We start from the raw sequence: 11990 nt of genomic DNA, 5'->3' as shown, positions 1-11990 counted from the left end.
ACAGTTTGCAGTAGAAGCATAATATGACTGGGTAACTGGGTAAATATACATATATATGTCAAACTGTACTACTGGAAGAAGGAAACAAGAATATTAAATTAAGGAAATTAAATGAAATGGTGCATGTCATGTTGGTAACCCAGCATACTCTTTTATTCAGATTGACAGATGTGACAGTTATCACACATGTTGTCATGAGTAATTACATCCAATAGCAGAGTGTGCACAGTGTTATTCAAATCACAGTTGGTTAAGCTCTCAAGTACAGCAGACTATTTGGGCAGCCAGTTTTCCACAGTGAATTGTAAGACCTACAGTGTAAGAAATGCAGTGAAATTTACTCCATCACTATTTTACTTCAAAAATAAATCCAGCAAACCATCTGTAACAACTAAGGCATATCAAATGACATCTTTAATTAGTTTTTCACACTTTCATATCTGGAAGAAATTTACAAACCAAAACTGAAACTTCAGGAAAAAAAAAGTTTATTAAAGGTGTTATCTTGAGTCTTTTTTTTCTTTCATTCTTCATTCGACTCCTGCCCAAAGGCCTCTCTTACACCCCCAAAGACAACATCAACCATTCCAAATATAACCCCTCCACCCAGCCTGAACACATTGATCACTCCCTTCCCACTTCTCCATACAAGTCTCCCAAAACCACCTCCTACAGCTTGTGCTTGACCTCCCATCTCTGACATCACTGTTCCCATATAACCCTCACTCTGCTCCCACAGCCGCCCTCCAAAGAACTTGGTCACCAACCAAGCATTATCCAAAGCATCACCAAATACCCCCACCGTGTCTCCAGCCAGGGTGCCCAGACCAGTGACCCCAATGTGGCAGCTGCTCAGCAGTTCCCCCATCATAGAGGAGGTGCAGTAATAAACACTACAGAAGCAGGTCTCCCCAATACCTAGCAGCATTTCTCCTGCTGTGCCCATCCAGGAGAGGAGGTCAGAGGTCAGTAGATGGAGCAGGGTGAAGGTCTCTCCAGGCAGGGTAGAGAGAACTCCGAGGTCTTCCTGGAGAACATAGGTGACCTGAACGCAGATAAGAAAAGTGAGTCGATTTCACAGTGTGACTGCAGGAAGTATAAACAACAAAAAGACAGAAAGCCTTGAGGCAATGCACTACACCCAGAATTAACTCCACCTGTACACCACACCTCATTCCAGTCTATGGGAGGAGCAGACTGGAATGAGATGATTTATTATTTAACTCTGAACCTGAATATGTTAATATATAACAGGTTAATACATAACACAAACTCTTGAGACAGTTTTATTAACCCGAGGCTCAAATGTAGAAACAAAATTGTCTATTTCTAATGATTTGTAATGGTTTTGTTTTCCTTTTGAAAACATTAAGCAGAACCATAGGTTATTATACTGTTTAATTAATATATAGAGTCATAATATCTTTTAATTCTCAAGGATTGCTTGTAACTAGTGAAATGAGAGAGTCTCGGGGAGCATTAGTCAATCTGTGAAAACAATTGTCACACATGTGTTACACACGTGTCTGGAATGTGGATCTGAGAAGTCTGACAAATCATGGAGATGTTAACAATGATGTTTTTACAAACTAGGGTGTGGCGAGGTAATCCATGAAGTCTCAGTAATGCTTTATGGGAAAGTAGACCCAGTATTGCAACTTGCCCTTAATATAGACTCGACTCTATGGAAGTGTATGATATACTCCCAGAAAACATCTTTGAGTCTGAACCTCTTAATATCTGCACATCCTTTACATAGAAAATAACTCTTAGTATGGTGAGAGGGGCAAGTCAGTTTAAATTATGTTTATATTTAAATTTTGTGTAGTATATTTTGGGATGTTTACATATTAGAGCTATTTCTAATATTTTGTAATATATTTTGTTATTTTAGTATTTGTACTTTAACTTGTTTGTTACTGTTCTTTCTGTCTTGGAATACCTGTGACCTTATAATAACCCATGGGATTAATAAAGTAATCTAATTCTCATAAAGTAAAACTATCTTTAAACAGTTAATGCTTCTGCATCACCTGTTCAGGTAGTTGTGTGATTGTAGAGAATACAGGACGCAAAGGAAATTTGAAGATGGAGAAGGTGATGGAGAGGATGGAGACCAGAGTGCTGGTGGAGTTTGTGTCCGTCTCTTCAGCAGTTTCATGTTCAGCTGAGGAGTCTGAGTCTGACCTGACAGCTCCTGAGCGTGTCACATCACCCTGTTCATCACCGCCGCTCTCAGAAGTTGCTGCATCTGCTGAAGTCTCCTGCGTGGCGTCAGCACCGTCAGCTTTCCCTGACTGAGAATTAGCTGCCTGTTCTTTAGTTATCGACGCCTCTCGGCTTTCTGTGTCTGTTGTCTCCTCAACAGCAGCGACTGCTTCTGTATTTCCAGGAAGTCCCTCACTGTGGAGACCAACTCTGACTTCAACACTTTTCCCATCTCCTCCTCCGCAGCCTTCAGAGAACATTTCTGCCAATCCTAGCATGTCTTCCAGCTCCTTCACGCTCACTTGCCTCACCCCTTCCTCCGTCTCTCTGATTAACCCAACGCTGAAGCCACCCTTCCCCTGCGGGACAGCACAGCACGCCGCAGACCACAGCAGCTTCGTCTGACACTCCTCGTCTCCATCTTCAGCAGCCCCGAGTCCTCCCACTCCAGTCAGGATGTAGAGATCACCCCCTACAGTGCTGCACTGGGGAGACACGCTTGACTGGACCAGTGTTGTGACTGTTGAATCCCAGTGGTGAAAAGGGGAGTCTGTGGGCGAAACAGAATGAGATGGATCCGCACCTCCTCTGAGAAGAGCTGGTGCTGCCACTTTAATGTCTTCTTCCTGCTCCGTCTGGCAGAAAAAGAACCAAAACCAGCAGTTTAACAACGAGTCCATCAAACTCTTCAATCAATGCACTCTGATTTTTAAATGTTCCCATATAAGGACACAACAACAACAGAAACATCTCTATTTCCTGTTTCTGCGTGCCCAGCTGTTGAGTGTTTATAATTATCAGAGTGATAAAGATCCAATCCAGCTTTTAAATTTATATTGTTTACATTTTCTTTAAGCTCCATTTTCAAATGATTTTTTAATGTGGAAAAAAATAATTAGACCCTTTTCCTAATTAAAAAACTTTTTGTTTGGCCTGAGAGCTGAATGTTTGAAAAACAAAAGTTTCATAGGTGTTTTATTTTATATTGAATATACTATTATTCAAAGGCTCTGCATTACAAATCTTTAGTTATCCCCAGACACCTGTAATTCTTATACTTCTTCTTATTTATTATTATTCCAGATTATTTCCATTGTCTGTGATAAAGTAATCCAAGTAGAGCACTTAACAAAGTTATTAGATCACTAACCACTATAAGGTTTATACCACAGTTGCCCTAAATTAACAGCATTGTATTTACGAAAAAAATAATGTCTTGTGTTTCCTAATGGTTAATCCAATGCTAAAATTATTGTAGTTATTCACAAATTTTCTAATTTACTGTTTTGCAAAAAGCAGAAAAAAGATAGAAACGTGTTATTATTTTTGATGCCAAGTTGCAGTTATTTACTTGCCTTTCTGAAGAGAAAAATGTATTTTAGTGGTCGAATGTTATGTTTGATTAATTCCAGTGTGTCAGCTCAAATTTAGATATAAAAACATTCATTTAGTTTATTTGGCTATTAAATAACAATATGTAAGATGTATGTAATATGTAAGAATGCATTCTGTACATAAATGTTCCTATGAATCATGTTTTCTAAAACGATGATGATTTGACCTTTTCTGTATGAGTAGAGAAGTAGCACCCTGTTTTACAAATGTATTTATTTTTTGTGTAAAATATGAATTAACGGTACCTATTTCAGCACTGAGCTTGTATTCAGATGTAAACACCTGAAAGTTTTTTAGAGATGAAATTTGTCTAAACTTCAACTGCAAAGAGTTAATAGTCATTACAGGCCCCTCTTAAAGGGTGGCCATCAAATCCAGGTAATCCAGCCTTGCGTTTTCTTCTACTTATCCAGTTCAGGGGCAATGGTTGGGCTAGAGCGTATCCCAGCTGTCACAGGGCAGGTGGCAGGGCACACCTTGGACACGCCGCCAATCTATTGCAGGGCTCCATTTTCTGTGTTTTTTACTTCATTTTCTCTATTAGAAAATTGAGTGGTTCCCACAACTGCCAAATAACTGAATTTAGAAAAATAACCAGTTTAGTGAATGTACTTAGTTACTTTACACCACATTTCTTTACTTATAATTTCATCATTCAAAACTAAGCACTTCTACTTTAAGAAATGTGATAGATGTACTCTTACCACAGGTTCTCTCCCCTCCTCTCCCTCCCTCTCAGTCCATCCCTGGCCGAGATGGAAGGCAGAGTAGACAGCTGTGTCACAGGTCGGTCTGGACAGAGTGGCAAACGCCTGCCCTCCCGGCAGCCTGTGGCAGCGTGGGCGCAGCAGCGGCCCTGCAGAGGATCCCTGAGGAGGCGTCTGTCTGTAGAAGCAGTTGCTGCAGAGGGTGAAGTCTGCCTCCGAGTTGTCCTCAGCTGGGAGAGACAGGCCTAGGCCCAACACTGCCAGCAGGCAGACAGCCGCAGCAGCTGCACTGACAGCAGCAGGACACAGCATGATGGTGGTGAGCTTAGCAGATCCCCCCTCCTCTCTCATACACACACACACACACTTACAGAGTGAGAGGGAGAGGCTTATAAATTACCCAGTGATTTCCGTATATAGATGAGAAAGATAATGTGGCCAAGGTTGGCTGCTGATGGCTTGTTGTTTTCCTCACTCGCTCCTTGTTTCCTCCTCCAGTTTCTCTGCAACCATGTCTGTCCGCTGATAATGTTAGCTGCACTCTGTGAGAGTGAGTCTGTGTTTGCAGGCACAATCTTGCTTACTCCTTCATTTCCCTTTTCCTGACAGCCTCGCCCCCCTCTGTCAGTTCCACCCTCTATGACTCTCCCTCTGGCTGTACCTCCACTTCACCCCTCCCTCTCATACTCTCTATGGTTACACCTTTAACTCCCATTTCTGTTAAGTACACAAGGAAAGCCCACACCTATTCAGAGCTGTCAATTACCAGTATGTCTGCATACCCAAACAATGGTCTCTGTGCAAGGTTATTCGATTGACAAACTCTTGTTAGGTAAAGCGCCTTTCTTAAAGTGCTGACTCTCTATCAGATCAAATATTTGCTTTGAATTGCTTCCAGATCAAGAAGAATTTCACACCTAAAAGTCCAGATAAACGAGAGAAAGTGAACTGTAAATATAGCAGGGTTTGTTCATGAACTCCTTATTAGAGCTAAATCCGGATAGCGACAGTTTCACGGGTCATTGTCTCACCCAGAGTGCAGCGATTCTTGAAATCTGAACACACTCCCTTACATGGCTTGCACATTTGCCCTCCTAAATATCAGAACCATGCCTGTCGAGGCATGACGCTGGCACTGAGTGCTTTTTGCAAAATCATTATGTTGCAAAAACAAAAATTTGCATGTAATACCACGGCTCTAGAGTCAGCGGAAAAAAATATCGTGCACTCTCTTTTAGTCATCAAGAGCTGGAGTCGCGCCATGCTCCCTTCACATTGCTTAAAAGTTATGGCCAACATGAGCCAAATGTACCCTCGGGCTTCAGTCAACAACGGTATCAGGATTCCTTTGCAGAGAGGTCAAGCAAGCAAACACAGTCATACGCAGTAAGTGACATGGACATGAAGTTTACGCAGTATTTTAGTGTTGTAAATATTTAAAAAAGCAAATGCAACAGTACAAAGATGACTGCCTACTTCAGTGTCTGTGTGTAGCTGTGGAATGAGAGTTTCAGGGTGTGAGTTCAGGGTGGGGCAATAAGCCACAACATAAGAGCAATTTAACACTTTCACTTTAAAAGATATATTACAAATGCATTTTGGTAAACACATAAACACTTTCTGTTTAAGTAAAGCTGCCTCGGTGGAATCTGTGAATAATACACACACACACACACACAAGTGAAGTTTAAATAAAAACTTTTAGTCTGCTGAAATTATTTTAATCTGACACAGTTGGATGGGTACAAAAACGATACACACCCATTCATGAGAAAAACTTTAATTTTTGACCGATTTGATGAAATAAACTGTGAGTACAAATGAGAAATGTCAAAACTGTAACAAGTAAACAAAACTTAAAGCTGCACACATTTATGTCACAGTTGAACAGTTTTAAAAGGACTGCAGCACTTCTACAATACAAAGTCTGAGACAGCTGTAAAGCAATAAAAAACAAAGGACACACCTAGTTGTATTCACAGTTTGTTTGGATGTTTAGACAAAAATAATCAGCAGGTAGTTTGAAACCGCTGTACAAAGTAAAGTATCCATCCAGCTCAGTGATGCTAGATCTCTCTTAATCCACTTTTGTCACAGACCAATAACCCGACATAATTTTACAAACACACTTCAGATGATATTGTTTGGACAGCGCTGCTGCAGTTAAGCTTAAGTCCACATGGGGGAGCTTGACCCTCCTTTCAAAAGTGTGGACTTGTTTGTTCAATGCAATATACATTCAGCCCTGTTCTATTTTCAACCTTACATCCACATACATTTCCCTTACTTATAAATAAATCTAATCACACACTCAGGCTCACTCGTTAGGGATGTCAATGACGAGTTCAGCCTCGTCTCCCTCGCCTCTGTCTTCGTCTCCTCTGTCGCTGTCTCCATCACTCTCGCCCTCCTCCTCAGCTGCATCTCCGCTAAACATCTGTCTAGGAACCCAGCTGAAGTGGCCACTGGCTGTTGGAGGAGCTGCAGGGCCTGATGGGTAATTAGCTGCCATTGAAGTAACGACCTAAGAAGATCAGAAAGAAGCAGAAGTTGTTTGGAACGACAGAGCGAGGGATGGACGGAGTGTAAAAGAATGATGAGTGGGGATTGATGGTAATGTCACAGATGAACGGAGTAAATCAGGACAAAGCATGTACAGTCATGATAAAAAGACAGTACACCCTATTTAAAATCTAAGCCTTTATGTATCCGGATGGAATTTAAAAGAAAAAATTCACCTGGTCCTTAGTGGGTCTTAAAATGAGGTAAATACAACCACAACAATTACATATTACAGTGTGTCATTAGGAGTGTAGGTAGCAGCCAGATGCTGCTAATCAAATGCACTTGGTTAACTGATAATCAGCAAATGTGAGCACCTCTATGAAAGCAGACAATTTGGCAGTTTTCTGATCTGGAGCATTCAGATGTGTGTTAACACAAGCCATCAGCAATGATCAGCAATCTTAAGAGAAGCAATCGTTGCTGCCCAAGGGCATTTCCAAACAATCTGCCCCATCATTCTCCAGTGAGAAAGATTATTTGCAAGTGGAAAACATTCAAGACAGCTGCCAATCCTCACAGGAATGGGGTCTGAACACACAATGCTCAGAGAAACTGCAAAAAATACAAAACAACCAAACACAGCCTGTCAGCACAAACACCTCATATCAAGTGTCAGGTGCAGTGGTGCAGGGATGATGACTTGGCTTGTTTTGCAGCCACTGGATTCAGGCACCTTGCAGTCAATGAGTTGAGCATGAGCTCCTCTGTATACCAAAGCATTCTACAGTCAAATATGACATCATCTGTTGGCTAACTCTGCAACAGGACAAAGATCCTAAGCACAGCAGCAACTCTACAACAGAATGACTGAAAAAGCGAAGAATCAAGGTGTGATGGCTCAAAGTCCAGACCTCAACCTGACTGAAATGCTGTGGTGGGACCTTAAGAGAGCTGTGCATAAATGAATGCCAACAAACCTCAATGAACTGAAGAAGACTGATGAAGTCACACAGAAAAAAATTACTTCCTATTATTGGTGCTAAAGTCGGGTCTACAAGCTACTGAGTCATTGGGTGCACTTTGTTTTTCCACAAACTGCTTCTGCATTTTATGTTTTTGGTAAATAATAAAGACACAGTGTATAATGCCATATGTGGTTTATCTCAGGTTGTATTTAGCTCCATTTAAAACCTCCTAACACCAGATCATTTTTTAAATATTATATCCTGATATGTAAAACCTTACAATTGACAGAGGGTGCACTTTCTTTTTATCACAACTGTACATGCACTCATATATTTTTTCAGGTATACTATAAAACTTGTAATGGATTTGGGGCTCAACAAAAGGGTCTTGAAATGCCATTGTTAGAGCAATAAAAATGAAAAACTGTACACTATGAAATAGATATATTTTAGATGCTTTTTACTTTGTTATAAATACGCATCTAAACTGAAAATACTGGAAACAGCCTGCCGGGCCATCAAATATAAATAGCTGGTTTGTGTACAGTTTGTGAGAGTAAAGCGTGAAGTGTATCTGTTTGATCATAATTATTTTTATCTCTGAACATCTTGTTTCCCCTCTTCCTCTCTCACCTTCCCCGTAGTCTCTTTCTTGTTTTTTGCCGTCTTTGTTTTTCTCTCTTTCTTCATTCGTTCAGCTGGGGGAGCCAAATACTCTGGTGGGAAGGGCATCTGCCCAACACACACGCAGGCCCCAAATCATTGTCAAATGACCACACAAACACGCATGCACACAGTCAAAGGGCAGTTTATAAGACAGACACACAGAAAAACAAACAAAACATACACAGAAGAATGAACAATAAAAAGACAGTGGAGCAATTATAAATCTAAAAACAAAAAGCAAGGAACAGACTTGTGAATAAAATGATAAAACGATCAAGTAATGCAAAATTAAAAAAACAGATTATGCTCTTTGATGAGAAGATGAATATGACGGCAATGTTATTGTTGTTGGTCGCAATAAGATAAGAGAAGAGGAAAGAGAAACTCACAGCGTTGAGGTAGGCCCCAGAGCCGGATGACTGCAGGGAGTTCACACCAGGACGGGAAAGCAGGGAGAGATGAGGAGATGATGATGATGAAGGGAGGCACGCGCCGGGACTACTTTTTCGCCTGAAAAGAAGGTCATGGATTAAATAAAAAGAAATATCAATGTGTTTAGTTTAACAGTTAGAAAGCACAAATGTTTCACTCAAATGTCCTAACAGGCTTACTTGGCTTGGACATCTAAAGTAAGTCCAAATAAAGCTTGCTTTAAAATGCCCCCTACCCCCCCCGCCTTCTGCCTTCATTGCATATCCATCCATCCATTTTCTGCTGATTATTCGGGGCCGGAACGTTGGGGCAGCAGAGAAGCCAGACCTCCTTCTCCCCAGCCACCTCCTCCAGCTCATTCGGTGGAACAGCGTGTCCTGGGATTATCCCGGGGCCTACTCCCAGTAGAACATGCATGGAACATTTTGCTGCTACTAGTCCTAGTACCTCCCAAATGACTGAACGTCTCACCCTGTCACTAAGTGGGAGGGCAAGCCACCTTCTCCCTTAGAGACAGGGTGACAGAGAGATTATGCTGAAATTTTTTTTTTTTTCATCCAGAATTGTGAAAACACTATATTGTGCTAGCTAGTCACAGTTAAGAAAAGGGAGAAAAACAATATTCAGCCACTGTAAAACAGTAAAAATATTCACTTCATGATTTATTAGTGTTGGCTAGAGACTCACACTAAAAGGGAAATCACTACTCTAACCTGTACCTTAACATCATTTAATGCCTGAATATAAACTGACTGGCAAAATCCAGTCACCACCTGGATTTAACACCTCGAATAGGAAAGAGCCTTCCACCAATAATTACTGTGATAATTCACATGTTTCATATATGGAGCTCCACTTCAAAAGGGACAAATTAATGGTCTGCATCCATTCTGCATGATTTCTGAAACTACTAAAATTGGGTTAAGAACTGTTCAATACATCATTAAACTTGGAAGTGGTGATGATCAAATGACTGTAGATCACTTTAATACTTGGTGAAATCAATTTATACAACATGGCTATGTTTAATACTTAAAGATAGGGTATTTCCACAGATAGCGTTAAGAAAACTACTTATTGTTTAATTGGGAAAAAAGGTTTCAGTTTACTGGGGAGCATAATGATTAGAATCTTGGGCAGTGGAAAAAGATCATGTGGTCATATAATCCGAGATTTATCTAACTTCAGATTGATGGGAACCTGTGTGGTCAGTGTTATGATCTGTAGTTGCTTCATGGTAAATGGACTGATTCTTATATAGCACTTTTCTACTCTCCCGAAGTACTCAAAGCGCTGTACACAACATGCCACATTCACCCAATCACACCCATTCTCACAAGCACTGACTCTAAACTGATTGCTTTTCTAACGACATTCACACACATTCATACTCCGATGGATGCACCGGAGAGCAGCTTGGGGTTAGTATCTTGCCCAAGGATACTTGGCATGCAGACTGGAGGAGCCAGGGATTGAACCACCAACCTTCCGATCAGTACCTGCTCTACCTCCTGAGCTACAGGCCACCCCAATTGGCTTCAGATTGTCTAGGGTTGGTTTGGTAGTGTTATATGTCCGAAAATGAGATCCGCGAACTACCAGAATACACTGAATGCCCGGGATTTTTCCATCACTGAATTTTTTTCTTCCCTGAATACACTGGTTTATTCCAAGATGACAACACCAGAATTCATTGGGCTCAAACTGTAAAATGAGTGATTCAGGGAGCATGCAACTACTATGAATACTTATAAAACACAGTGTTGTGCAATGCAAAGTGAACAGGTAACTTTGCATTGCACAAGACGTCTGTGGAGGGTGGAAATAACAGGTTAAATATGAACCTACTCAAAAGTGAATGATTCTGGTTGATCTACCTGGTAATTTATTTACTTAAATAGCCGACTTACTTCTTCGCTCCCTCTCGTTCTCTTTCCCTCTCTCTGGGTCCTTCCCCTTCACTGTTTTCTGAGGAAACAGTTGCTTCTGAATCTGATGATGAAAACAAAGACAAAATTGATCCACAGGAATTCAGAAGCAGCAGCTTTTCTTCTTTTTTTTTTTATTCATAAAGGTTTGATGTTTCTAATCTACCTGATGAGTCTTCATCTACTCGCTCATACTGCAGCAATCTGTCCAGAAGAAAGCTGGAAAACATGTATAGAAAATTATTTTTTGCATTTCCATTAGGATGCACAAAGCATACCTACATGAAGACAGAATCCTCACAAACCTCTTGTCCCTGGAAACTTTCAGAAGTTTCCTCTGTGCTCTCCTCAGCTCCTCCTGAAAACACTCCTGCTCCTGGAAAAGGAAACCAACGAAACGAAATCAGCGCAAAGACAGACACGGCAGAGGCAATGGGACGGTTTAAAATGAAAACACTCACATAGACAAGAAACTTTAATTTCCGTTTGAGATTTTTGTATTTGCGCTTGTAGTCGACTTCGACGTCCGCTTGGCCGTTCATGTCTAAAATGCAAATAATTAAACCATGAAATCTGAAGTTTGCCAGCAGCTGTGGATACTAACTGTAATCGTTTTATAACAGGTAGTGTCCGTAAAAGCGCATACTTTGTTTCCAGCGGAACCAGCCTCCGTACCTTCAGCTAGCTCCGATATCTAGCCTGCTATCTGTAGCTAGAGCGCCACGAACAGTTCAAAATGTTTACGCAGGCTTATTACAAAATATGCTAGCACGACTCAGGTGAATTTAAAGCTAATTTAGCTCATGACACCTCTCTCTTGAGTCTGCCGTGGGACGTGCTATTGTTTACCTATCTGACGTCGTATTCGTGCGTCCCTCTTCTTCTGCTATTACAGTTGTTTGACATCCACAATTTCGGTGCTTTCCCGCCACCTCCTGGGCTGGAGTGGAAGTACCAACTTTAAAAATCCTGACAAAGGTGGGAAAACCGGCATTTTCATGTTTTATATTTAAAACCCCTTCTTCTTTTTTCATCGTCATCCAGCTGTTCTCTTTATGGGTCACTACAACGGATCATTTGTCTCCATCTGACCCTGTTCCTTGCGTCCTCTGTCACACCAGCCCTCTGCATGTCCTCCTTTACTACACACATGCATCTTCTCTAAAGTCTTCCTTTTATCTCGT

General features: G+C 41.1%; 2 protein-coding genes across 3 annotated transcripts; both read right to left on the bottom strand.

Annotated features, from left to right (window-relative positions):
- Positions 1 to 115: 115 nt before the first annotated feature.
- Positions 116 to 5407, bottom strand: LOC116323767. Its single transcript, XM_031744198.2, has 3 exons — positions 4308 to 5407; positions 2034 to 2843; positions 116 to 1045 (listed from the first exon to the last, which is right to left on the bottom strand). Exons 1-3 carry the CDS (start codon positions 4659 to 4661, stop codon positions 524 to 526), a joined length of 1686 nt encoding a protein of 561 aa, XP_031600058.1. The 5' UTR covers positions 4662 to 5407; the 3' UTR covers positions 116 to 523.
- A 608-nt stretch (positions 5408 to 6015) lies between these two features.
- Positions 6016 to 11754, bottom strand: ino80e (INO80 complex subunit E). 2 transcript variants are annotated; one of them, XM_031744272.2, is made up of 8 exons: positions 11656 to 11754; positions 11268 to 11350; positions 11112 to 11182; positions 10973 to 11025; positions 10789 to 10870; positions 8836 to 8956; positions 8414 to 8512; positions 6016 to 6834 (listed from the first exon to the last, which is right to left on the bottom strand). In XM_031744272.2, exons 2-8 carry the CDS (start codon positions 11346 to 11348, stop codon positions 6628 to 6630), a joined length of 714 nt encoding a protein of 237 aa, XP_031600132.1. In that variant the 5' UTR covers positions 11349 to 11350; positions 11656 to 11754; the 3' UTR covers positions 6016 to 6627. The 2 variants fall into 2 exon arrangements, with proteins under 2 accessions (XP_031600132.1, XP_031600130.1); XM_031744270.2 differs by having other exon boundaries at positions 11453 to 11700.
- Positions 11755 to 11990: the final 236 nt, after the last annotated feature.

This window comes from Oreochromis aureus, linkage group 11 (genome assembly GCF_013358895.1).
Source record: "Oreochromis aureus strain Israel breed Guangdong linkage group 11, ZZ_aureus, whole genome shotgun sequence".
NCBI lineage: Eukaryota > Metazoa > Chordata > Actinopteri > Cichliformes > Cichlidae > Oreochromis > Oreochromis aureus.
The sequence above is the reverse complement of the archived record's forward strand: the minus strand, read 5'-3'. Positions and strand labels throughout refer to the sequence as shown.